The 25,577-nt window shown below is 36.0% G+C and overlaps 1 protein-coding gene across 1 annotated transcript; it reads left to right on the top strand.

The window, feature by feature from the left end:
* The first annotated feature begins 1,414 nt into the window (after positions 1–1,414).
* cacna1fa (calcium channel, voltage-dependent, L type, alpha 1F subunit a) lies at positions 1,415–25,575 on the top strand. The gene is made up of 45 exons (XM_055165926.1): positions 1,415–1,471; positions 2,520–2,659; positions 3,497–3,642; positions 4,130–4,282; positions 4,448–4,644; positions 4,945–5,048; positions 5,129–5,271; positions 5,639–5,707; positions 5,782–5,845; positions 5,928–5,954; positions 6,148–6,308; positions 6,668–6,893; positions 7,429–7,636; positions 8,049–8,169; positions 10,716–10,788; positions 10,893–10,956; positions 11,358–11,415; positions 11,540–11,636; positions 11,747–11,876; positions 11,970–12,029; positions 12,494–12,600; positions 12,693–12,780; positions 13,042–13,149; positions 13,382–13,434; positions 13,510–13,656; positions 14,108–14,309; positions 14,785–14,943; positions 15,030–15,140; positions 15,214–15,297; positions 15,655–15,675; positions 15,759–15,887; positions 15,988–16,053; positions 16,141–16,232; positions 16,698–16,857; positions 19,028–19,155; positions 19,607–19,703; positions 19,901–20,003; positions 20,102–20,203; positions 20,301–20,425; positions 21,043–21,398; positions 22,348–22,602; positions 22,835–23,268; positions 23,641–23,753; positions 24,173–24,502; positions 24,939–25,575. Exons 1-45 carry the CDS (start codon positions 1,415–1,417, stop codon positions 25,143–25,145), a joined length of 6,075 nt encoding a protein of 2,024 aa, XP_055021901.1. The 3' UTR covers positions 25,146–25,575.
* The last annotated feature ends 2 nt before the right edge of the window (positions 25,576–25,577 follow it).

Genomic DNA, 25,577 nt, shown 5'->3' with positions numbered 1-25,577 from the left:
CTTCTGTCCAAGGTCCTGAATCTTCTTTTTGCGTTGAAGTTGCTATTCTGTACTGAGTTCAACTTTGCACCATATACTTCTCGTCTTAAATAAAACTGTATTACAAACATTTGAGACAGAGCATATGAAGCGTTACTTACCTTCCCCCTGTGAGATTTCCCTGTCATCCTTTTAACCGGCTCAGCTCGTTTAATCCCGCTGCCTGACCACCGCGGCTGCCGGAGCTGGTTGTTTTAACATTTACCGGCAGTTTTGCTCCTACAGAGATAAGGAAACACGTTTTAACGGGAATAACTTTCAAAGACGTAAAGGACATTCATCTGGATTTCTTTTCTGCACGTGGGCCCATAGCGACGGCATGTGGCCTCTGCCTGTGCTCCTCGTGCTGATGTGAAATACCGGCTCAAATCCCTGAAGACGCTGATGGTGGATTATTCAAATAAAAAATAATTTCACCATACCATGGAGGGGGCAAAGAAAGGTAAATGCATGTTTTTCATGTGAAATTTGAATTGAATTGAATTGAATAGAATTTTTCTTTACAAAGTGAACTACAGTTACAGTAGTTTTTTTTTATTTGCATTTATTGTGTTTTGAGTTGTTAACAGTAGCTGCAGGCTTAGTTAACAGGTGTTCCTGGGCCTGTACCTGGGGATAGAGCTCAGTGCACTGTTCTGATAAAGAACTAGGTCACATCTGGTCTTATCATATGAGGCCTTCAGGACAGAATACCTGCCTCTAAGTAAAGCAACATTGGAAAACTACAAAGAATAACTACAAAAAATAAAACAGAATTTAACTAATCTCACAGTTAATACATTCACACTAAAATAATCTATGACATGACTGAGACAAAAAGGAAAAGCCCCTTATTATCTTTGTTTGTCACTTTTAATTTCTGCAGTGGCAAAACATTTGTTTCCATGTAACGGAAATGTTACCTGTCAGGTTTAAACCCACCTAAACATTGTAAAACAAGAAGAAAGACAAGAGATTAGAATCGTTTTCTCATGAGGAGGGCGGACAGAGAGTGCAATCATACTTATACAATTATTCTAACATTACCTTTTAGCAGACCCCGCTGGAGGGGATGGAGGAAAGTCGGACACCCTGGGGTCCACTGGCTCAGCCCGGAAAAGAGGAGGGGGGGCCAAGAAGGCCATGCAGGCAAACAAGTCTGCTCTCAGGGCCCCCCGTGCCCTCTGCTGCCTCACCCTCAGCAACCCCATCCGAATGGCAGCCCTGGCGCTTGTGGAGTGGAAATATCCTTCTCTGCACTAATGCATTAATCATAATATATTTGATGTTTTGTCTTGCTGAAATGTACTATAAATGTACTGTAAAGGCCTTAACTGTTATTTCCAGGCCCTTTGATATTTTCATTCTGCTTTCAATTTTTGCTAATTGTGTTGCTATGGGAATTACCAAACCATATCCAGATGATGACTCCAATGCCACCAATCACCAGCTGGTAAGACAAAACATTTGAGACTGTCCAAACAGACATACTGTATGTCAGAGCGCATTTTCAGGTGTAGTCCAAACAGTGTAGTGAGGTAAAAGGTTCTTTTGTTTTGAACTCTGGGTGAGATGACCCTCAGATCACACTCACTAAAACCACACCATCTGCCTCCTGTATCACACTCACTTCTCACTTTTGTCAAATATTATGAAACAACATATGATCAGAAACACATACAAACTAAATTTAAACATTAATTAGAGATCATAAAAATACAATTTCTTATTATTATGCATGTTTAATTTTGATTAAAATGTCCAATGTCCAAAAGTTTCATTTGAAAATGTTTCAGAAAACACCCACTTGTGCTGCAGGATAGATGGTTAGACAATCCCTTTATTGGATTTTGCAGAGAAGCTAAGCTGATAGTTGACCACACCAGTCCTGATGGTGACTTGTTATTTTTCAGTATCCAGTTTCTGTATTTGTAGTTACTTTAGCTGGTTATAGTCATTGATTCAGATAAAAGCAGGGATTTGCGCTTGTAGTAAAATAAGATATCAGTGAGATAAGTTATTATACTTAAGGAAATAGAGCTGTTGAAAGACTTAAGCCTGTGTTAGGCAGTGGGTTAAGAGGTTAGAGAGGCGAGCCCAAGCACACAAACACAGAAACGTGCAGGTTTTACCTTATCTTTGCTAATATCTAAGAAAACATCATGCTAGAGGTGGGAGTTAGATTGAAAAATTTATCATATAGCAGTTGTTCTTCTGGAAATTTGCTAAATTACGACATTGAATATACTGTCTATAATTAAAACAAATGACAACAAAAATAAACATCTAGTGTAATCTTTAAAACAACAGTATTTAATATTTTTGGAGTTGTTTTTTTTTATCATATTTTGTGTAAGACATTTACAGGCATGTTTTTGGCACATTCTTTGCAAGATAATGCAAATAATTATTGAGATATTATTTTTGTCAGTGTTGCTCACCTGTATGCACATCATAAAACCTTTGAACAAATTTTTCATGTGTCTTTTCTTTCTGCTCAGGAACAAGTGGAGTATGTGTTCCTTGTGATCTTCACCATTGAAACCTTTACAAAGATTCTGGCTTACGGCTTGGTCATGCACCCCAGTGCCTACATTAGGAGCGGGTGGAACTTGCTTGATTTTGTTATCGTCATTGTTGGGTAAGTTGACTGCACTACAGTCACCACATCATTGTCACTATCATTACATGACCAGTAGTCTGTTAGAACCTCTGTTACTCAAGTTAGATTTGATCTGATCTTAATTTTAACATAATCTGACCAGAAAGAGCTCACTTATTTGGAACTACCGCAGGTGAGGTGATTTGTGCTGTTAAACAAGTCTCTCACACATAAAACTACAGTCACAAGGAAGCTGGCATTAGCCAACAATTTTTCAGTTAATCACTCTCACCTTTTTTGTTGAAAATCAAACTCCTAAACAGGACCTTGAATGTTTGTATTGATCACAGGCTCATGAAAAGGTGTTATTTAAATGCATTGACTATTTTTTTATTTTTTTTTGAGTCTTTTTTCTCTGTGTTTGCTACTGTGTACATTGTGTCATCGTGGTAACAGCTCAATATTCCACCAATAGAGAAACATGTTGAACACCCCCAGTGTGATATCACTGCAAAGTATCAATATTGACTCATCGTTCAATAAATGATAGATAGATATAATTTTTGGAGGTTGATATTTGTCACTGGTATCTCTTTCATATTTTAGTAGGAAACATGTTATTTTTCTGCACTATAAAAATAAAGATTTGAACTTCTATGACACAAACTAGATACAAACTATCTTCTAAAGTGTTTCAATTATTTATTGCATTTCATGTTTTTTGGTTGTTTTTTTTTTGACATTTAGAATATTTTATTCGGGATAATCCTACTCTAGGTTATTGTGTTAGTATGGTATTGTGACAGGCCTAAAGAGCAGTGGATTTAACATTGACTGAATATTTGACTTTGCATGAGATGTTCATCTTGTTTTCAGTTTGTTCAGTGTGATAGCTGAAGGGATGACGGACCATAAACCAGGAGAAGCACATCACGCTGCAGGGAAGCCAGGGGGCCTAGATGTCAAAGCCCTCAGAGCTTTCAGAGTGCTGAGACCTCTTCGACTTGTATCAGGAGTGCCAAGTATGTAAAAGACCATTATTTTGTTAATTTTGCCTATTTTAGAGACATCTGGACACAGTTGTCGCTTATATTAAGGCATTAAATGACTTCAGTACATATAAAAAAATAATTCAAGCATAAAAAGTAGATTTGGCTTAAACTCATGTACTTGCAAAAAATGTTTTTGATGGATAATAATTAATAATTAGTAATAATTTTGGAAAACAATCATTTAAAAACTACAATTTGTGATTTCCCACTTTAAAACTGCAGTGGTTTCATATGTTCATTCAATAAAGGAGAAGATATATGGGAACCAACATTTTTGTCCGTACCCTACCAACAGGCAACTCATGGTAGCAGAAACTGTTAAAGCTGGTTAGAAAGGTAGACAGGTGTATGAAATCTAAGTTCACCACTGTTGGTTAAAGGCTGTATAATTTTTGTTTGGGTAGGTTTGTGCTAAATTGTTGTTTATATATCTTGAAATGTTTGAATGTCTCTCCAGGTTTACAAATTGTGTTGAACTCCATTATGAAAGCCATGGTCCCCCTGCTTCACATTGGAATGCTGGTCATGTTTGTAATTATCATCTATGCCATCATTGGACTGGAGCTGTTCATTGGTAGAATGCACAAAACCTGTTTTTCCTCAACCTCAGGTGAGTATTCTTGGAATCTATGTTATCTTGGTCCAAGTTTAGTCCCACTTCAGACCTAATTCCATTTGACATTTGTTCCAGTGTGAAAGAACCCTGACTGAAACCGTTTGTAGTCAAAATTAACACTGCTGTTAGTTTGTAATCATATCTCGTTTGTTTTGACAGGTCTCTTTGTAGAAGATGACCCATCCCCCTGTGCGTTTGCAGGGAATGGACGCTTCTGTATTGGCAATGGGACAGAATGCAGGGGCAAGTGGGAGGGTCCCAACGGTGGCATCACAAACTTTGATAATATCTTCTTTGCTATGCTAACAGTCTTTCAGTGTATCACTATGGAGGGCTGGACAGATGTTCTCTACTGGGTAATTACAATATTTCTTTGCCACTTTGCTTTATAGCATAATCATATCATTATAATTGGCTGGAAAAAAGCACATTTGTCAATGCTCTTTATTTTATGGTAATATGATCACCCTATCCCAATATAAAGACTACAAATTACTAGGAAAAACAAATAGGAATAATTTAAATAGAGGGCTGTAAAATAGATTTATCCCTCACTATTCCAGGTCCTACATTATTTCTATTCTATTATTACGTTATTACCTTTATACATCATTGTAATTTAATTACTTAATATAACTATGCTTGTCCCTGCATAGATGAATGATGCCATTGGCCATGAGATTCCTTGGATTTACTTTGTTTCCCTGGTCATCTTTGGCTCATTTTTCATTATCAATCTTGTTTTGGGAGTGTTGAGCGGGTGAGTAATTTATTTTAATTTATTTTTTAACATGTATTGATTAAAATGTACAGATCTGAAATTGTTTATTTCTTATCCAGAGAGTTCTCCAAAGAAAGAGAAAAGGCTGTGGCTCGTGGTGAGTTGCAAAAAGCTCAAGAGAGTAAGCAAATGGAGGAGGACATGATCGGTTACATGGATTGGCTCATAGAGGCTGAAGACGTGGACGAAGAGGGAAATAAACGTGAGACATACAATTTCACAATATCACAGAATTAATCTAAATATCTAAAACAATATGTTGATGAAGTCTCAAAGGCTCTATATTACACAAAATTTACTCTCATGAGCTTTGAGTCATGTTGTCAGTGTTGTTCATTTCATACATTAGCCCTTACTGGTCATGGTGTAACCTAATTTGGTGCTGCCCAATATTAAATTTCAGTGTTTTTTGACAAGCAAAAAAGGGATGTCTTAATGTTTCATTAATTTATTTGTTTTTTTTTGTCATATTAATCAGCCCTTATGTATATGTATTATATATTTTCTACAGCTAAATATCTGTCCATCCCTTTATAACCTATTACACCAAATCTTATTCAATCTGAAAGGTGCTGCAATTGCAAAGAAAAAGATGATGAAGAAGTTTGGCTGGTACAAACACAGTGAGGATGGCGGAGGTATGTATATCACTGATTGATATTTGGGTCACCTTATTACATGAAAACTGTATTGACAGCCTGTCTTGTTGCAGAGTCTGACTCGGACGATGATATCGCTTACCTCGATGATGACAATGGCTTCTGTGCTTCTCTCATGTAAAACCACTTTCACATGTTTCACTTTTTCTGTGCTGGTGCAAAACATGACTTTAACCCTGATTACCTTTTGTCTCCAAAGGGCAAAGATGATGGCCAATAGCTTCTGGTAAGATTTTTCTGTCTACAGTTTCCATATTGAATAGTTGTATACATATTTTGATAATACATGTGTATGTAAAAGAAAAAAAAGAAAGTAAATCTGTCTGTAATATGTTTAAAATGATTCATGTCTCTTTTTTCTGCAAACAATTAAAACCCACTATAACCTTATTTCCTAATTTTTTATTTTTTGTGTGCAGTGACCAGTTGTGTCAGCTGAACCACACCATGAGGAAGAACTGTCGTGTGGCTGTGAAAACCACAAATTTTTATTGGCTTGTGCTGCTGCTGGTGTTCCTCAACACAGTAGCCAGTGCCTCAGAGCATTACGGACAGCCCAAGTGGCTCACTGAAATGCAAGGTTAGTCTGTAATTTAGTTTTTTGACATTTACCCTTCAAGAGTTTTATTTATTTTTTCCTGTTTTATTTGCATAATTTTAAGATTTTTTATATTTTATTATATGCTAAATACTTATATCAGATAAAAAAAGACAAAAATCACAATAATAATGCACTGACACAAAATAATAAAGCATAGTTTTCAAACAACATTCACAATATTATAAATAATTCTATATTTTTTCTCTATCACCAAGTATAAGGAATGAATAAATAATGCTCAGAAATAAAACTGATTACATTGTTATTATTTTATAGCCTACTTCTGAGCTTAATAATAATAAACATTAACAAACATTGTTTTTGTTGTTTTCACTCAGAACGAGCCAATAAGATCTTGCTGCTCCTTTTCACGTTGGAAATGTTGATGAAGATGTATGCCTTCGGACTGCAGATCTACTTCATGGCTCTGTTTAACCGCTTTGATTGTTTTGTGGTGTGTGGAGGAATCCTGGAGCTCCTCCTGGTGGAGTTAGAGGTTATTCCTCCCATTGGTATCTCTGTGCTGCGCTGCATCCGTCTGCTCAGGATTTTTAAGATGACTCGGTAAGTATTCAGGCTTCAGACGACATCACAACATTCACTAGACTAGACCAAGCTCACTTCAAATGGGGGTTGTGCTGTTTCTTTCTTTTTTTTTGTTTGATCTAGTGAGATTATGGACCTAAAAACATCAATGCAAATATGTATTTTTAAGCACTTGTAGAATGTATAATAATTATTAATGATTATGGATTACATATTTTTATTTTAATAAAGCAGTTTCTAGACCAGAGTCACTCTTTATCCTTTTTAGATTTTCTTTAAATAAATAAATAGATAAATGGGTAGATACATAGCTGGATGGATATCTTTATTACGGACTCCTGGTCCAAAGTAAAAAAAAAAAGCATGTGTTTCCACAGCTGAGCAATAAAATCACCATATGGTGCAGAACTGGACTATAGTGGTCCAGTACAATAAATATTAAAATCAAATCTGCAACTCTTCCTCTCACAGTGTGTTGTCATTACATTGCAGAATAATAATCGAATACCTGTCAATTATTTGTATATTCTTTTCTTTTTGCTTTAATTTTTAGGCACTGGGCCGCTCTGTCAGACTTGGTCAATTCTTTACTGAACTCTATGAAAGCTATCTGCTCCCTTCTGCTGCTGCTCTTTCTCTTCCTCATCATCTTCGCTCTGCTGGGCATGCAGTTGTTCGGAGGAAAATTCAATTTTGATGAAACTCAGATGAAGAGAAGTACCTTTGACTCCTTCCCTCAGGCTCTACTCACTTGTTTCCAGGTTATTACACTTACGTTTATCATAACTCTTGGAAATTTATGTTATCTCTGAGAAGAAATGATGGGGAAAAAAAACAAAAAACTTTACACTTTTCTGCACCTTTGTGTTTAATTTCACTGTCACTCCACCTTTTGTGCTATTTATGAGTTTCAAGCTATGGCAACAACAGTCCACCTTTACCATAGCAATTAAGCAATTCAAATCAAAATATCATATATTATGAATAAGAAGAGTGTCACAAAGCTCTTCAACTCATGAAGAAATTTGAAAACCCATAAATACTTGAACCTAACCCAGACTTTTACAAGCACATTTTTCACATTTACAAAATATAATCTCATCATTGTTATCATGGAATTAGTTATTGTCAACAATGGTGACCCTTACTCCATATTATGCTTTATTTTATTAGATCCTGACAGGAGAGGACTGGAACGCTGTCATGTATGATGGGATCATGGCATATGGAGGCCCGATATTTCCAAACATGGTGGTCTGCATTTACTTTGTCATCCTCTTCGTCTGTGGTAACTGTATCCTTCTATAAACTTTTTGGCAACTAGGACTGTCAAAAACAATGCCCAGAAAATGATCAATACTAAACCAATCTAGTATTAGCATGTGTTACTCACTGCAGCAAGTATTCCCAACATTCCCTGGGGGGGTGATGCTAACTGTATGCTTTACTCTGTCTGACAATCTGTTACTCAATTTAGGCTTTAATCTGAGCTTTGTTTTCTGACCAGAAAGAGATGATTTAGCTGGAACTACAACAGGTGAACTGATTTGTGCTGTTAAACTTGTCCCTCTCAAAATATATTAGTCACAAGCTAGCTAAAATTAGCCAACAGTTTTTCATTTAGTCACTGTCATCTTTTTACTTAACATCAAACACAAGTGAACATATTTAAATCCATTTTGTATTTTTTTCTTGAGTTTTCAGACCATCTTGAAAGTTTTTTGGTTGTGTTTGAAACTCTGATTCTACTATAGAAATACTGTACAGTCCCTGACAAAAGTCTTGTCGCTTATCCATTTTGTAGAAACAAAAGCTTATAACTTGACTTTAAATTAATCGATTGGTTTTAGAAATGTCTCATATGAAGCTAAAACCCTCCCAAATTATGCTCAATATACTAAAAAAAATTTGCTTCACTGAAAAAAGATTGATCATTTAATGAACACAGAAAGGTCAGATTTTGGCAAGACAAACGTCTTGTCACCTTGTCATATGATGCACACAATCCTAGATTACAGCCTCACCTGTGATCAGTTACTGATCAATCAATTAGTGGGTGTGTATAAAAAGAACCCCAGCACACCAGACCTTCACATCAACTGCAACTTGACCTCTGACAACATGCCTAAGATCCACCCTGAGACCAAAGCGTTAATTATCAAGAGGCTGAAGACCAGATCCACTGCTGAGGTGGCTGACACCTTCAATGTGTCTCAGCGTCAAGTACAAAGAATAAGAAAAAGATCTGAAATGACTGGAGATGTTTTTGACAAGCCCAGGTCCGGCAGACCCCGCAAGACAACTGCTCGGGAGGACCGTTTGTTGATTCGCAAATCCAAGGCCAGCCCCTTTTCCACTGCAGCAGAGCTCCACCAGGCCTGGTCACCTCAAGTCCCTGTGTCAACCACAACTGTTTGTAAAATTCTGTCTCGAAATGGCCTCCATGGTCGAATCAGTGCACAGAAACCAGCACTAAACAAAAGGCAATTAAAAAAACGTGTGGCATTTGCCAAGGCCCACAGCCTGCTAAAAGGATGGACACTGGAAAAGTGGCAGAAGGTGGATTTCTCAGATGAATCCTCAGTTGAATTACATCACAGCTGCCACAAATATTGCAGGAGACCTACTGGAGCCGCATGGATCCAAGATTCACCCTGAAAACAGTTAAGTTTGGTGGCGGAAAAATCATGGTCTGGGGTTACATCCAGTATGGGGGTGTGCGAGACATTTGCAGGGTGGAAGGCAATATCAATAACCTAAAATATCAAGACATATTGGCTACCTCTTACATTCCCAACCATAAAAGGGGTCAAATTTTGCAGCAGGATGGTGTTCCATCGCATAATTCTATCTCAACATCAAAGTTTCTCAAGGCGAAGAAGATCAAGGTGCTCCAGGACTGGCCAGCCCAGTCACCAGACATGAACATCATTGAGCATGTCTGGGGTAGAATGAAAGAGGAAGCATGGAGGCAAAACCAAAGAATCTTGATGAACTCTGGGAGGCATGTAAGACGCTTTCTTTGCTATTCCTGATGTGACTTCATCAACAAATTGTATGAATCATTGTGGAACCGCATGGATGTAGTCCTTCAAGCTCATGGAAGTCATACAAGATATTAAATATGGATCTCACAGCACCACTACTTAATTCACTGACATTATGCAACATATTTTTGTATTTGAAGTAAATTATTTGTTCAATTTTCTGTAGGCGACAACTTTTGTCTTGCCAAAATCTGACCTTTCTGTGTTCATTAAATGATCAATCTTTTTTCAGTGAAGCAAATTTATTTTAGTTTATTGAGCATAATTTGGGAGGGTTTTAGCTTTCATATGAGACATTTCTAAAACCAATCGATTAATTTAAAGTCAAGTTATAAGCTTTTGTTTCTACAAAATGGATAAGTGACAAGACTTTTGTCAGGGACTGTACATGCACAATTTTGTGTCCAAACTAGAACGAAAACTGGACACCCATTTCTCATTTTTTATTATCTGAATCAACCACACACACCTCTGATTTGTATATACTTTTGTTTTGTCCTTTTGCAAGGCACATCACTCATGTTGCCTGTAAATGACCATGTGTATGTGAGTGATTAGATGGTTGGAGTGGCCAGATTGTCAGCCTTGCTTCTGCGCAGCTCTGGCAACAAGCATACCATATCACCACAGACAAGGGGAGTGCAAAGTTATTTTTGAGGGACTTGATAAGTGCTTATTAGTGCATATATTAATTATTTGCATTATAGAGAACATACAGGTTGAATTTTGTGTAATGAGATGCAATTTGACAAAACAATTGTTTAAATATAAAATTCTTAACTTTACTAACCAGACATCTTGCTGAATGTGTTCTTGGCTATCGCTGTAGACAACTTGGCAGGAGGTGGTGGGAAGAAGAAAGTTGAGTAAGTAGAGGTTTGCTGAATTTAATGAGTTAATTTAAATCGGCTTTTATGGTGACAACAGAGTTTATGAATATGGTGATTAAAAAACACTGTTGTTTTCACAGAGAGAAAAAAGAAGAGGAGGAAGAGTGGGATGACGATGAAGAAAAAGAAGGTGAAGATGCTGGGGTAAGAATGTGTTTACTCTATACTGGGTGCATTTTTATATAAAGTATATGCTGAATTACTACTACTCAATATTTATGAGTGGTCCAGGTTAATTTGGTCTTATTATTTTGTTAATTATTACTACAAAATAAACAACAGTAATAATATTTTTGAATGTTCTAATGTCTTTAAAATATTTTAAAAGTCACAGTGAAGTTTTATCATTATTATTTATTGTGCAAATTTAGCCTTGTTTATGTCCCGGTTGAGTTTTTGTTATTTTGATTCTAGAATTTGAGTAATTTTTACAATATATTTTTATATAGTGTAGTAGTATTATAACTAAATTATTATTATTATTATTATTATTATTATTATTGTCATCACAGTAATTTATTATCTGTTGATGTCTTTCTGTACAGAACGAAGAAGATGACTGGCAGGATAATGAAGAACTGAGGGCCATAGAGGGCCTTGAAGGTGAGATCTTGCATAATAAAATAATAAATAATCTAATATATCTAATATATCTATATCTATGTCTATAGGGTGGACAGATTTGTTAATGATATTGTATGCATGTTTGCTTACATACATTTTTTAGGAGTTGCTCCAATGAAACCGGAGTTCTCAGGACCTAAAGAGAAGATTGTGCCAATCCCTGATGGAAGTTCATTTTTCATTTTGGGGAAAAAAAACTGGTAAAGTAACACATATTTTTAAAAAGATTGAAAGTTGGTTACAAATTTCTACATATAATAATGGGGGATTAGATTTTTTGCATTTAAATTATTTGTTTTCCCGTGCTCAGTTTGCGTGTGGCCTGCCATAGCTTCATCCATCATCCATACTTCACAAACTTCATCCTCGTCTTCATCATTCTCAGTAGCATCTCTCTAGCTGCTGAGGACCCCATCAAATCTCACTCATTCAGAAACATCGTGAGAAGACATTCAAATAATTCTGAATTTCATCCCATATGTCCAATACTTTTTTATATACTCCTAATTTTATTTTGTTTTGACTGTTCTCAGGTACTTGGATACGCTGACTATGTGTTCACATCAGTTTTCACAGTTGAGATTGTTTTAAAGGTAAGATCTTTTTAAAGAACATATTTTCTTGTATTTTAGTAGTCAACCAATGACACATACTAGTAGATAGTTCTTTTTTGTTTATTTTGTTCATTGTAAATGTCATCTAAATAGACTTAAGAAACAAATTAATTGTCTTCTATTTTAAGACCATAGAACTACCAAAATCATGAGGGAAAAAAATCAGGAAGGATTTTGAGTTGTTGAACATTTTCTGAGCTCTGGTGTAGTCTTGAATTTGGGACAATACAAAATTACTCAAAGATGGATGAATATGATATATTAATGATAAATTATATTGTATTAACTAGTAAGTTACGGATGAAAGAAAAACATAAATTGATTAAGCTTATACATTTCTATTTTAAAAAGTTATTTTTACATAATTTGTTCCCTATATATATATATATATATATATATATATATATATATATATATATATATATTTATGTGTTTATTTACAGATGACAGTGTACGGGGCCTTTTTGCACGAGGGCTCTTTCTGCAGAAATGCCTTTAACCTCTTGGATTTACTGGTTGTCAGTGTCTCTCTCACTTCCTTTTTCCTACAGTGAGTTTGGACAATAAGACGCTCTATTCAAATTGTTATAACCATTTAAATTATAGTAATAATTTCTAAATGCTGTGTTTTGTTTCTTTCAGCTCAAGTGCCATTTCTGTGGTAAAGATTCTCAGGGTGCTGCGAGTGCTCAGACCTCTGCGTGCCATCAATAGAGCTAAAGGATTAAAGGTAGTTATTGATCTCTCTCTCTCTCTCTCTCTCTCTCTGTCTCTCTATCTATCTGTCTATCTATCTGTATATCTATCTTTATATATATCTCTATATATCTCTACCTCTATATCTATCTATCTGTATCTATAGAGAGAGAGGGAGACTGTATATAGAGATATATAGAGATATAGATATCATTAATATTATTAGTATATTATCATTATTAGTTTTTATATTAACCAGTTATTATTAATCTTCTAATGTTTAATTCCTTTACAGAACGTGGTGCAGTGTGTGTTTGTAGCCATACGAACCATTGGAAACATCCTGATTGTGACCACGCTTCTTCAGTTCATGTTCGCTTGTATCGGAGTCCAGCTTTTCAAAGTGAGTTTTCAATTGAGATCTTTAAATTCAGGGTTCACCAGTAACATTACAGTTAATTTGCTATTTTGACTTGTCAATGTTTTTTATCCAAAAAAGTTTGAATTATTATAATGCTAAAAAAACATCTAGCATTTAGCAAGTTGTTCAATTGGCTAACATTTTAATATCAAGACCTATCTTGTTTTTTTGAATATAATCAGAAACAATTTTTTATCTGCTCATCGTATTACAGGGTAGATTTTATAGCTGCACAGATGAAGCCAAACACACTCCTGATGAATGCAAGTCAGTATCTACATGTGATTTGATATTTTCTCTTAACGGTTTGATTTTAATTGATACATTTCCATCTGACTTCAGGGGGACATTTGTGGTGTACAAAGATGGTGATATGGACCACCCCATGGTCAAAGAGAGGATCTGGCAAAACAGTGACTTCAACTTTGACAACGTGCCCATGGGCATGCTGGCATTATTCACAGTCTCCACATTTGAAGGCTGGCCTCTGTGAGTAGCAAACCATGAAATTATATATGAAATTAATTTAATAAATATTACAACAACAGATCTTGGTGTTCACTGTGAAATCATCCAATATATTAATAATATAATGCATCAAAATACTGAAATAACAGCAGATTGCCATATCTAATTTTAAGCTCTTATCTAGCTTTTGTAACTTTTTTTGCTGTATAATGTATATTAATTTCTATGTTTTTGGCATGTACAGTTCAATTTAAATCAGATTCAGATCAGAAAATTTTGTTGCATTAAGATTTCATAAAAGCCATTATACATATAGGTACATACACATACAAATGAGCAAATGTATACATGGACATTAAAATATTACTTTCTATCAGTATCTTACACCAAAATGTGTTGGTAGAACTGAGACATCTTTAATTCAGATGTTTTGTTTTTTTTGTAAACCTTTTTATTTGGGTCTTGTACAAAGGTTGCTATACCGAGCTGTAGACGCCAACGCTATAAACCGGGGCCCCATCTACAACTACAGAGTGGAAATCTCCATCTTCTTCGTCATCTACATCATCATCATTGCCTTCTTCATGATGAACATCTTTGTGGGTTTTGTCATCATCACATTTCGAGAGCAAGGAGAGGCTGAATTTAAAAACTGTGAATTAAACAAAAACCAGGTCAGTTATACAGCATGCTCAATCACTCACTGCAAAAATGCTTTAATATGTATGTGTGCAATATGTACTTTCCTGGTGGAAGGTTCACCAACTGCTTTTCTCCATAGAGATGCTACAGCTTTGCCTGGAATGTTCCAACTTATGTTTCTAGTATTTATTCAATTCCAGGTATTTGTTTTACTAAAATACCATGAATTATAATAGTGCATACTTACTTTGAGGTGGTTCGCCTCTCCATAGATCTAAACTGATGCAATCATATGTTTGTAATACTATGGAACAATCTAGGCAAAGCAATAACATCTTTATGGAGACAAAGGTTACATAGTGTATTTTTTTTTTAGATATTTCAAGGCAAAATTATCTGCTAATGGAAGGGAAGATTTTCTTGTTCTCATTTTACGAATGTTGCTTTTTGCAGTGTAAATGACATGTTTTTAGTTTAAATTTATTCAACTTGATTTTCTCCACATAGCGCCAGTGTGTGTACTATGCACTGAAAGCCCAGCCTATAAAAATCTACATTCCCAAGAATCCATCACAGCTCAAATTTTGGAAAATTATCAACTCGAGTCAGTTTGAATATATCATGTTTGTCCTGATTCTGGGCAACACATTGACTCTGGCTGTTCAGGTACAAATTTCTTTTCCAAATGAAAGCAATAGATTTATAATCCTTTATAATTCAACTTTTCCAATCATTGTTTATTGGTGTTTCAGCATTACGAGCAGTCAAAGCTATTCACTTCTATCATGGATATCCTCAACATGATCTTCACTGTTGTGTTTACAATTGAAATGATTATCAAGTTAATGGCACTACGGGCTCATGTAAGGTCAAATTTTATCGTTATCTTAATGCAGTAAACAGCTCATGTAATACTGTTCTCTTTTTCTTATTTAGCACTATTTTATTGATCCTTGGAATTCATTTGATGCTTTGATTGTTGTGGGGAGTGTGCTGGATATTGCCGTGTCTGAGTTTAGTGTAAGTGGAATTTATACCCTTATACAGTACATAACTTTTTTGATGGAGAGTATGCCACTTGTTTGTCATCATGGAGAGGTTTGTTCTTGGACTGGAATGCTTCACATTATGGAACTTCAACAAGTCAATTTAGAAATCACATCTGTGGAGAGGTGACCCCACTCACAAAAAGAGTTACAGTTTTTTCAAGGTATTTTTGAGCTATAAAATAGTTGTATTTAAGTTAACTGCCATACTGTGGATCATTCAAAATGAAGCAACAGTTTCACCATGGAGACTAGCAGGTGGCAGTCCCCTAATAGAAAAGTTACATAGAGGACCTTTAAATACTTTCTGTTTTCTCTTCTCTACATGCAGGGAGGGGGTGGACATGGTGAGGTAAGGCCTACACAAAACGAATTTATAAATGATAATCTAAATCATTTTAAACACTTTTTAATGCTGTTTTATTTGTTTCATAGGGCAAAGGTGAAAGTGGTAAAGTGTCTATCACATTTTTCCGTTTATTCCGAGTCTTGCGTTTGGTGAAGCTCCTCAGTAAAGGAGAAGGCATCCGAACTCTTCTCTGGACGTTTGTCAAATCTCTGCAGGTCATTTAAATTTAATAAATAAAATACATTATATTACATTATACAAGATTATATGCGCCAACTTTACAATTTGTAAGTGTAAATATCTTTTCCTGTGTAGGCCCTGCCCTATGTTGGTTTGCTCATTGCCATGATATTTTTCATTTATGCGGTTATCGGCATGCAGGTAAGACGATTTTTGGATAAGTAAATATGTGCTTTTCTGTTACATTAAAGCAGTACATTTTACCTTTGTATTTTGTTCTCTTTGTAGACCTTTGGAAAAGTGGCCATTGATGACGACACTGAAATCAACCGAAACTGCAACTTCCAAACTTTCTTTATGGCGGTTTTGGTGCTGTTCAGGTGAACAAAGATGGTGCCATAAAATTATTTAATTTGATTTCATCTGATTATATTGTATAATAATCTTTTTTGTTAATAGATATATTTTTGGGCTAACATATCTGCATACCTGGGACAGAGTGTCTTGTATATAGGAAAGGCACTGAAACTTAGGAAAAATCCCACACATCTTTCACTGTTCATGGATTTATTTCAGCATCTGCAATTCCTTCCTCATGTAGATAATAGAGTCCCTTTGTTGATTATGGGATGATCCAGGGATCCAAGCTCAGCCAGCTTTGTAGTACAGGTCTCTAAGGACAATTGAACAGTCAACAACAGTTACTTGCATTATAAAAAAATACTTGAAAGTCCAGTGATGCTCTAGTGACATGATGTTATAAAAAGGACAAATTCACACTGCATGTCCTGCAAAATGCCCTGTACAGCCACACTTCCTATTCTAATTAAAAGGTGTGATGGCAGGTGCGCCACAGGAGAGCAGTGGCAAGAGATCATGCTGGCAGCGTTGCCCGGGAGACGTTGTGACCCTGAGGCCGACATTGAGCCAGGAGAGGAGTATTCATGTGGTAGTAACCTGTCCTACATCTACTTCATCAGCTTCTTCATGCTCTGCGCTTATTTGGTGAGGAAACAATGATCCACACTTACACTATCAGTCAAACAATATATGACAAATATATGGCATTCCTTTACAATGTGCTCCTAAATATCTTGCTTGAGGCTCAAGTAGTGCCCATTTATTGAATGTACTGTAAAATCATTCACAAATCTAGCGATATAACTGTATACACCAGTTTTAAAGATTACACTGTGTGTTAGTTCTATTTCATCTCGACTGATTAGTGATTCATAAAACCATTGTAACTTTCATTTTATTTTGTGTGGCTTTTTAAAATTTTATTTTTTAGGCAATATACTCAATATTTCTATATATATCTCTGAGCAAACAACTGCAGAATTCAATATATGCCTACCTTTAAGTTTAATGGTCCTATATTACACAAAATTTACTCTTGTGAGCTTTAAGTCATGTTACCTCATCAAAAACAAATCTGGAGTTAAGTTTTCTTTCATTCACACATGTTTGAGTAATCCTTTATCATTAGTCTGTCTACATTTCCAAAGTTCAAAATACTGTGTCACAAGGTGGAACAATGTTAATAAGGGTTAACATCTTACAGTTTCTGTCTGAGATAAGAACTCTCCTAAATAACTCCTAAATATGCAGGTTTTCTGTGTTAAACATGTGTGAATGAAACAAAACACAACTCCAGATCAGAAAATAGCATAATATAGACCCTTTGAATATACAAGCCCATGAAATGCTGTGATGCCATCAGAAACCAAGTAATAGCCCATCAATAAATTATCTTTAGGACAAATTAATTCATGTTCATGTTGTGATCTCCAGCAGTACAGATGGCATCAGAGACAGAAAGCTGGATAACTACATTACACCAGCAGTGGTCGTAGTAGCAATTTACAAAGCTTATTCTGCCCTATCATATATCAACTCAAACATAAAAAGCCTTTGTTCTAGGGCTTTAAGAAATTAGTTTGTGGAAATATAGCTACAAGGTGCACATACCTTAAAAATGACAAAAGGTACAATAATTAAAAGACAGTCCAAACAATACAATAAAAACGTGTTTATTGTTTATGTAGACTCCTATTAGCATCTTCAGCGTGCTCCATCAGCTGTTTTTTATGTGGTAAAATATTATACTTAATTAACAAATGGACATAACTTTAATAACCATTCAAATAAAAACATTTACATCTTCTTCTTGCTTATTGTGCAGAGTCTGAAAGGTTTGGATAGAGTACAAAGTCTGGTGGCTGTGAGCACAAAGGTTGTATTTTATGTGCCCTAATTGTACAATACAGAACCACACAGTAAAGAGTATAACATTTAAAGGGCCCATATTAGGCAATTTTCTGATCTATAATATAATGTTCTTTCTTCTTGAAAAACAGAATTTGAGTTGTGTTTTGTTTCATTCACACATTAACACAAATCATTGCATATTTAGGTTGTTCTCTCAAACTGAAAAGGTACTGTTCCACCTTGTGATGTCATATGATAACCCAATATAATAATAATGATTTTAAACTCCGTACACCTTCAGTAGAATCATTTGGTTTATTTCAGACCTGGTATTACTAATCTTTACTGAACAAAAAGTAACTTTTAACTTGAAAACTACTGCTTCATGACATCACAATGTGGAACAGAGCATTTTGAGTTTTGGAAATGTAGACACACTAATAATAAAGGCTTACTTAAACATATGTGAATTAAACACAACTCCATGTTTGCTTTTGGTGAGCTAACAGCATTATAATATTACTAAAAGCTCACAAGAGTCCATTTTGTGTAATATAAAGCTAAAACAGGTTGTATGTGTTATGTTATGCAAGTTGCTACATAACAAATGCCTGAAATGCAGTAACTCAAGTGTCCATTCCTTCAGGGTCAGTCATTCTCTGTCTGTGGGTGGTCTTCAACTTGTGAGGACCAACACAGAGTGGAGCTGTGTGCCTGTGTTGTCCTTAAATCATAGTATAGATTTAAGAACTCTTAAATTGCATAGTCACTAAATTAAACCATTAGTTGGCCAATGGTGGCTAATATATACAATTTTCAGTAATATGGAGATGTGCAGTCATTTATATTTAAATATTGGTTATATTGTTTTTTGATGAAAATGCTGCAAAAAGCTAAAATTAAACTATTTGATTTATATTGAAAATGTATGTTTAAGATATTGACTCTTGTCTCTTTTTTGCAGATTATTAATTTGTTCATTGCTGTCATTATGGATAACTTTGAATACCTGACCCGTGACTGGACTGTACTTGGCACACATCACCTGGATGAGTTCAAAAGGGTTTGGTCCGATTATGATCCAGAGGCCACGTAAGACATTCTCCGTTATTAAAAGTTATCTTAAAGATCCTATATTACACAAATGTGAGCTTTAAGTCATGCTATAATGTTGTTACCTTCTCAAAAACATAATTGGCCTTCGCCAGTTACTCAGTTACTGGCGAAGACCAATTGTTCTTTGCCTGTTTTTTCTTTGCGATCCCCAAAGTAACCTGACTCAACTCTGCCACCTAGAAGTGGACCCCTATGGGAGTGGGGACAAGTAAAATTAAGTGTAGGCAAATGTGTTAAACATGACACAACTATAACTAACCAGGTATGCTGATGACGAAAAAACAACAAAGCATTACAAAGTGTAAGAAAATAGTGTACCGTAATATAGGCCCTTTAAGATCTTTGATCTTTGCAGACACATTTCTCTACTGTCATTTCAATAGATAATAGTAAATGCACAAAAAATGTATTATCGTTTGAATTGCAGGGGTCGTATCAAACACATCGATCTAGTGACAATGCTACGCAGAATTCAGCCTCCTCTGGGTTTTGGTAAACTATGTCCACACCGGGTCTGCTGCAGGGTAAGCAAACATGGTTGCTACTGCCAGTGCCATTTTATCATGAACTATAATTGCTTACATAAGAAACCATTGCTACTATTAAAAAATATGCAATTTATTTAGGTCTATTTTTAAGATAATGAGTGTCTTAGGGAGAATAATTGGTATTTATACAACTGTAATTTTCTATATAAAGAATGTTTATATTGCTTTTACAGAGACTGGTGGCTATGAATGTCCCTCTCCACCATGATGGCACAGTTACCTTTAATGCAACATTGTTTGCTCTGGTCCGAACTTCACTGAAAATAAAGACTGAAGGTTTGAATATGTAGAGGAATAAAAACATAAGTCAATATATGCTTCTATAGCACTTTCTGTAATATATTCAGTCAATATGTTTCCTTTGTCTCTCTCAGGAGCCATTGACCAGCAAAATGAGGAGCTGAAGCTTATCATTAAGAAGCTCTGGAAAAGAACTAAGCCTAAACTCATAGATGAAGTTATTCCTCCCCCTAGAGGTACATTGGGACATAACACAATAAAAAGGAACTATTTCATTATGTAATATGATACACTGTACCTGTGCCTCTTTTTTTTTTTTTTTCATATTCATAGGAGATGAGGTAACCTGTGGGAAGTTTTACGCCAGTTTCTTGATTCAGGACTACTTCAAAAAATTCAGAAAGAGAAAAGAGCGGGAAAGAAAGTCCAAGAAGAAGGACAAAGCAGCTTCTTTACAGGTGAGGCGTTACAAAGTTTTGGAGTTTCTAATTATTCTTATTACAGTATATGATATGATTATATTCATACATGAGATTATTTTGAGATTGATTGATCAGATTGGGATCAGAAGCATGTTTTCCTCTTAAATGGAAAAATTCATAAGGGAAATAATGCACTAATGTCAAATATAATCATTTATAACAGGAACATGTCTTAACATAGCCAATAGTCAATTAATGAAATGCTGGTAGTGGTTGCTCTCACAAACAACATCAATTGAATTTCAAGTACTTTTGGAATTCATGAAGACATGTACTTGCAATTCTAGCTAAACAAACTGGTTAGGATCATTTGAAATAGACCTGAGCTCCTCACTGAGCAGTGGGTAATAAAGTTGTAGTAAAAGCTTGCTGGATTAATTAATCCATGCGTTTCAGAATCATGAAAAGTTAGCACAGTTGTCATAGCGTTTACCAGTTACTAGTTAGTTAAAACTGAATATTTTGATATTTTCTATATTGAATGGTGAAGAGAAAATGCTCAAAATTGTGCCTAGAAACAGGACGATAAAACCCATAAATAGGTCTAAAGAATATTGTAATGTCATCTGAAACTATTATTCTCTTTTTCACAGCAAGGACTGCGCTCCCTTCAGGACCTGGCCCCAGAAATGCGTTTGGCCATGGACCTGGAGGATGAGGAGGGGCTGGACGGAGAGATGACAGGAGACGAGATATTCACCAGTGAAGCTACATCTGCCAACACCACCCCTGCCGCCACGCCCATGCCCCCCATAGAAACCCTGGTGGAGCAGACCACTGTGTTTGTTGAACCTGAACCCAAACCAGCCAATGGGCACATAGTGACAGACCATGTGATCACAGAGCAGGTGACTGGTCTTCATGACGCTGAGAAGCCTGGATCAGAGCTGGTAGGGGTCACTGTCGTGACTGAACAGCCGGTCAAGTCTGAACCATTACCAGTCACAAGGTAAGTTTATGTCTTGTTTTACTATATATCAAACCAAATGTATGCTAATTAGAGCTGTGTTTCCCAACCATGTGTACTCAGAATAATTTTTGATTTAAAAGAAAAGTAGTATTGAAAAGCTTTTAAAAATTAAATGTTATTTGTTGTAAAGGAGAGACATATCCAAGACAAGTCAATTATTTGTTATAATAATTTTATAACAAAAATGGCAACACATTTCAAGTACAGGAGTCTTATTCAGGGCAGCACAGCACAAAAGTAAAGGTAACTCTTTAAATAGGTAGCAGGTCATGTGATAAGGGACAGTTCTATAGCTGTATATGCAAGGACAAAAATAACACAAAACAAACAAATGTTATTTTTTCTACATTTTACACACTTAGAATTTCTGTAGGATAATCATAAACAGAAATATATAATTGGCAATATACCAGTAAACAGATTTGTAATGGCTAAATAAACACTGGTACACAGTATAAAGGGTACTCAGGGTGCTAAAGAACGCTCAAGACAAAGATGTTCGGAACGACTAAAAAGAGATTATATAAGAATCTATTTTCAAATGGTGGTTCTCAAGTATCCTTGCAACAACCACCTAATCTGCAAATTGCAAATAGGTTGTTTAGTTTGTTTTTGCAATATATTTTGAGTTTACATTTAAAATGCATCAAAATGTATTATCATAAGAGCAAAGATGATCATTAGGTATACAGCATATTCCACAAAAAAAGTTAATTTTTATTTTCCTATTATGTTAATATTATGCTAATTTTGTATTTTTTTTTGTCCACTAATAATTGCGAATCTTTTAGTTCAGCAGTTAATCTTTCAGCCTTCTCTGTGTGAATGGTGATGCATTAGACATGAATAAACAGTTCAGTGTGAACTGACTTGGGATTTTAAAACATGATTCACAAATTATATCAAAATCATAATTCTCTCCAAACAGGATGACAGAGTTATCCCCTCCTCCTGCTCCTCTCACTTCTCCCGCTCCTCCCGCTCCTCCCGCTCCTCCCGCTCCTCCCACTGCTCCCACTGCTCCCACTGCTCCCACTGATCCCCCTGCTCCCCCTGTTCCTGCTGAGACGGTGGAGGCAGAAGTGATGGTGGAGGAACCTGCCCCACCACAACCAGCAGTTCCAGAAGTGCAGGAGCCGGTTTACCACAGTGAAATTGATGGAGCAAGTCTTGCATCTGACAGGTAAAAAACACATTTAAGCACTTATGTGATAACAGTTACCCAAGGGCTTCCATCCAAGGAGTAGTCAGGCCCAACCTTGCTTAGCCTCTAAGGTCTGTTGAAATCGGGCATTGACAAGCAATTGCCTAAACAGGCTGAGTACTCAACAGAATTTGAAAAGTTTTACTGTTTTTACTGATTTACAAACTGCTTTGAATATTTTCTGTGTATTAATTAATTTCTTTGTGTGCAGTAGGTCTGGGTACCCTGATGCCGTATCCCCTGCTCCGACTGAGACTGGCTACCATGACACCAGTGTGGACAGAGCGAGCAGCATAGGAGAGATGCCCTACGACACATCCAACGTCAATGGCTTCACTAATGGATTCAATGGCACCAACCTAAATGGAGAGAGTGCTGTTCCAAGTCCTAGTCCTTATCCCAATGAGTACAATACCAATGGATATAACACCAACGGGTACAATACCAATGGGTACCATAGTAATGGGTACAACGGTAATGGATATGCAGGGTACAATGAGAATGGCAGTGTCATAAGCACCAATGGAAACGGAAGTACTGTGAGCAACGGGCAGAGCAGCGGTTACAGTGGAAATGGATATGTCAACAATCAAAATGGCAATGCACAGTTTGTGAGGAGACGACTTCTGCCTGCCATACCAAAAGGTAACATTGTCTCATGGGAAAAGTTATGGAGTTATAAAGTAATGATGTTATAGCACATTTTTGTGTCTAATGGGGTTTCAGTTGCATTGTTATTTTATGTTTGTCAAACAAATTGATATCCAGATTCTAACTGATACTAAGAATAGTTTGATAACTAGCAGGATAATTAAAATAACCTTATTTTACCTTTACCTTACCTTAATTAATAGTAATTAGTAATTAAAGAAATACCATATCAAGTAAATATAATATACATAGTAAAAAAATTGTAATGTAATCTGATTCCCAGTAATATTATAGTTACCATTTCCACTAAAATTAACAGTGTCAACTTTTGCCATCATAAATGTTTTCTCTTTACTTTTGTTATAGGTCGCAAGCCTGCCTTTAATTTTCAGTGTCTGCGGCCTCAGAGCAGCGTAGATGACCTCCCTATACCTGGAACATACCAAGGAAACACCTCCCCGTCCAGATCACGACTACGGGTGAACTCATGCTAGACTTGTTTAGTCATGATTTAGACTTGGTTTGCTTTATTTTTCATTCCATACTTGCAAAGGCAATATTATTATAATTATTTCCTGAAGTAGTAGTGGGAACAAAACTATTGGGAAACACAGTGCAATTGATGTATCTCTATTTGCTAGTGCTGAGTGATATGGCCATAACAGTGATCAGATTTAATACATACAGTACAATACATAAAGAATTTTACACACATATGCACACATACACACACAGACACCTAATTTATTCCTACAAAATCTGAACTCTCCAAAGTACATGCTTTCACTTCCAAAGACTTCACAATTAAAAAGCCCTATTGAATGCTATTTGATTAAAATGAGATTAATTGCACAGCTCTACTCTTTACTAAATCCTGTTTTTAATTTCTTTATATAAGGTCCAACACAGCCTTGACTCTCGGCGAAGCAGCGTCTCCTCCCTGTCCTCTTCTTCTTGGGCAAATACGACTGCAGCTGGTACCACCCCTGTCCCGTCAATAATTGCTCCATCAGGTCGGAGGGGGAAACTCATATACACTCCCATGCTCCTGGTGGATGAGGCAACGGGCACCTCTCAGCCTCTGTGGAGCAGTGGGTCAGCCAGTCTTCCAGCCAGGAGCACCCCAGGGTGGTATCCCAGTCAGACACGAACCTTCACCAGCTCGAGACTACCTCCTGTCAGTCAAAATTATATAGACAAAGGCAGTGCAGACAGCCTGGTAGAGTCGGTGAGTAAAAATCTAACATGCTCTTTATAAAAAAAAACTTTATAAAACTTTATATAAAAAAAACAAACAAACTATACAATTTAATTAGGTGCATTCTGCAACTTTACTTGTCTTTATGGAGATGTTATTGCTTTTGCCAAGAATATTATGCAGTATCACATTCAATTTATGGATTTTACATTTATTTAATTGCACCTTTTTATTTATCAAAAATACTGTATGTGGCCTGTAACTTGACCAAGTACTGTCACCTGTTGGTCTCCATAGAGATAGATATACCGTGGAACATTCCAATCAAAAGCCCTAATATATCCACTGAAACAAGCATGTGGCCCTCCTCCACTAGAAAAGCTACATACTACTATTACAACTAAGGCTATACATTTTTTACTGTGAGATCTGCCTATAATGTCTCTTTGTGCTTGTCACCCATCAGATTTTGATCTCAGAGGGTCTTGGAATCTATGCTCGGGACCCCAAATTTGTGAACTTTGCGAAGCGTGAGATCGCAGAGGCGTGTCACATGAGCTTGGACGAGATGGAGAGCGCTGCTACAGACCTGATCGCCAGAGGAGCCAACCGATCCGTATCCCGCTATGAGGATGAACTAGCTGATGAAATAAACTGTGTGATTTCTTATTAAAGTCCACAAGGGGAACATTTTCGAGATGAGTGTAGTGTTTCATAATGACAACTCAAAAAATCATCTCAACAGAAATAGACGAAAACAAGAGACCTTCAAGAGACCTTTAAGAGTATTGTGTCAAACTTAAATAATGTGTTGGGGGTTAATATTATGGTTAAGGTACATTATATTAACTCCTTAGGAGAATTTGTCTCCTGCATTTGACCCATACTTAAATACTTCTGGGGCAACCTGTCTCTATCTTATCATATAAACCTATCTCCAGATCGTGAGCTTGGTCTGGACTACCTTAGCTAGAGGATTTTTACTATTTTTGTTTTTCCTAATTGTTGGGTATCTTTCTTGACATAAATGCTACAGATTTTGAAGGTTAACAAATTGCTTATAAGCATCTCATGACAACTGATTCACTTTTGAGTGTTCATTAAA

This window comes from Boleophthalmus pectinirostris, unplaced genomic scaffold, assembly GCF_026225935.1.
Source record: "Boleophthalmus pectinirostris isolate CB_2022bp ecotype Guang Dong unplaced genomic scaffold, ASM2622593v1 HiC_scaffold_8, whole genome shotgun sequence".
In the NCBI taxonomy this organism is placed as follows: Eukaryota; Metazoa; Chordata; class Actinopteri; order Gobiiformes; family Gobiidae; genus Boleophthalmus; species Boleophthalmus pectinirostris.
Note: the sequence above shows the minus strand (reverse complement) of the source record. Positions and strands in the feature narration are given on the sequence as shown.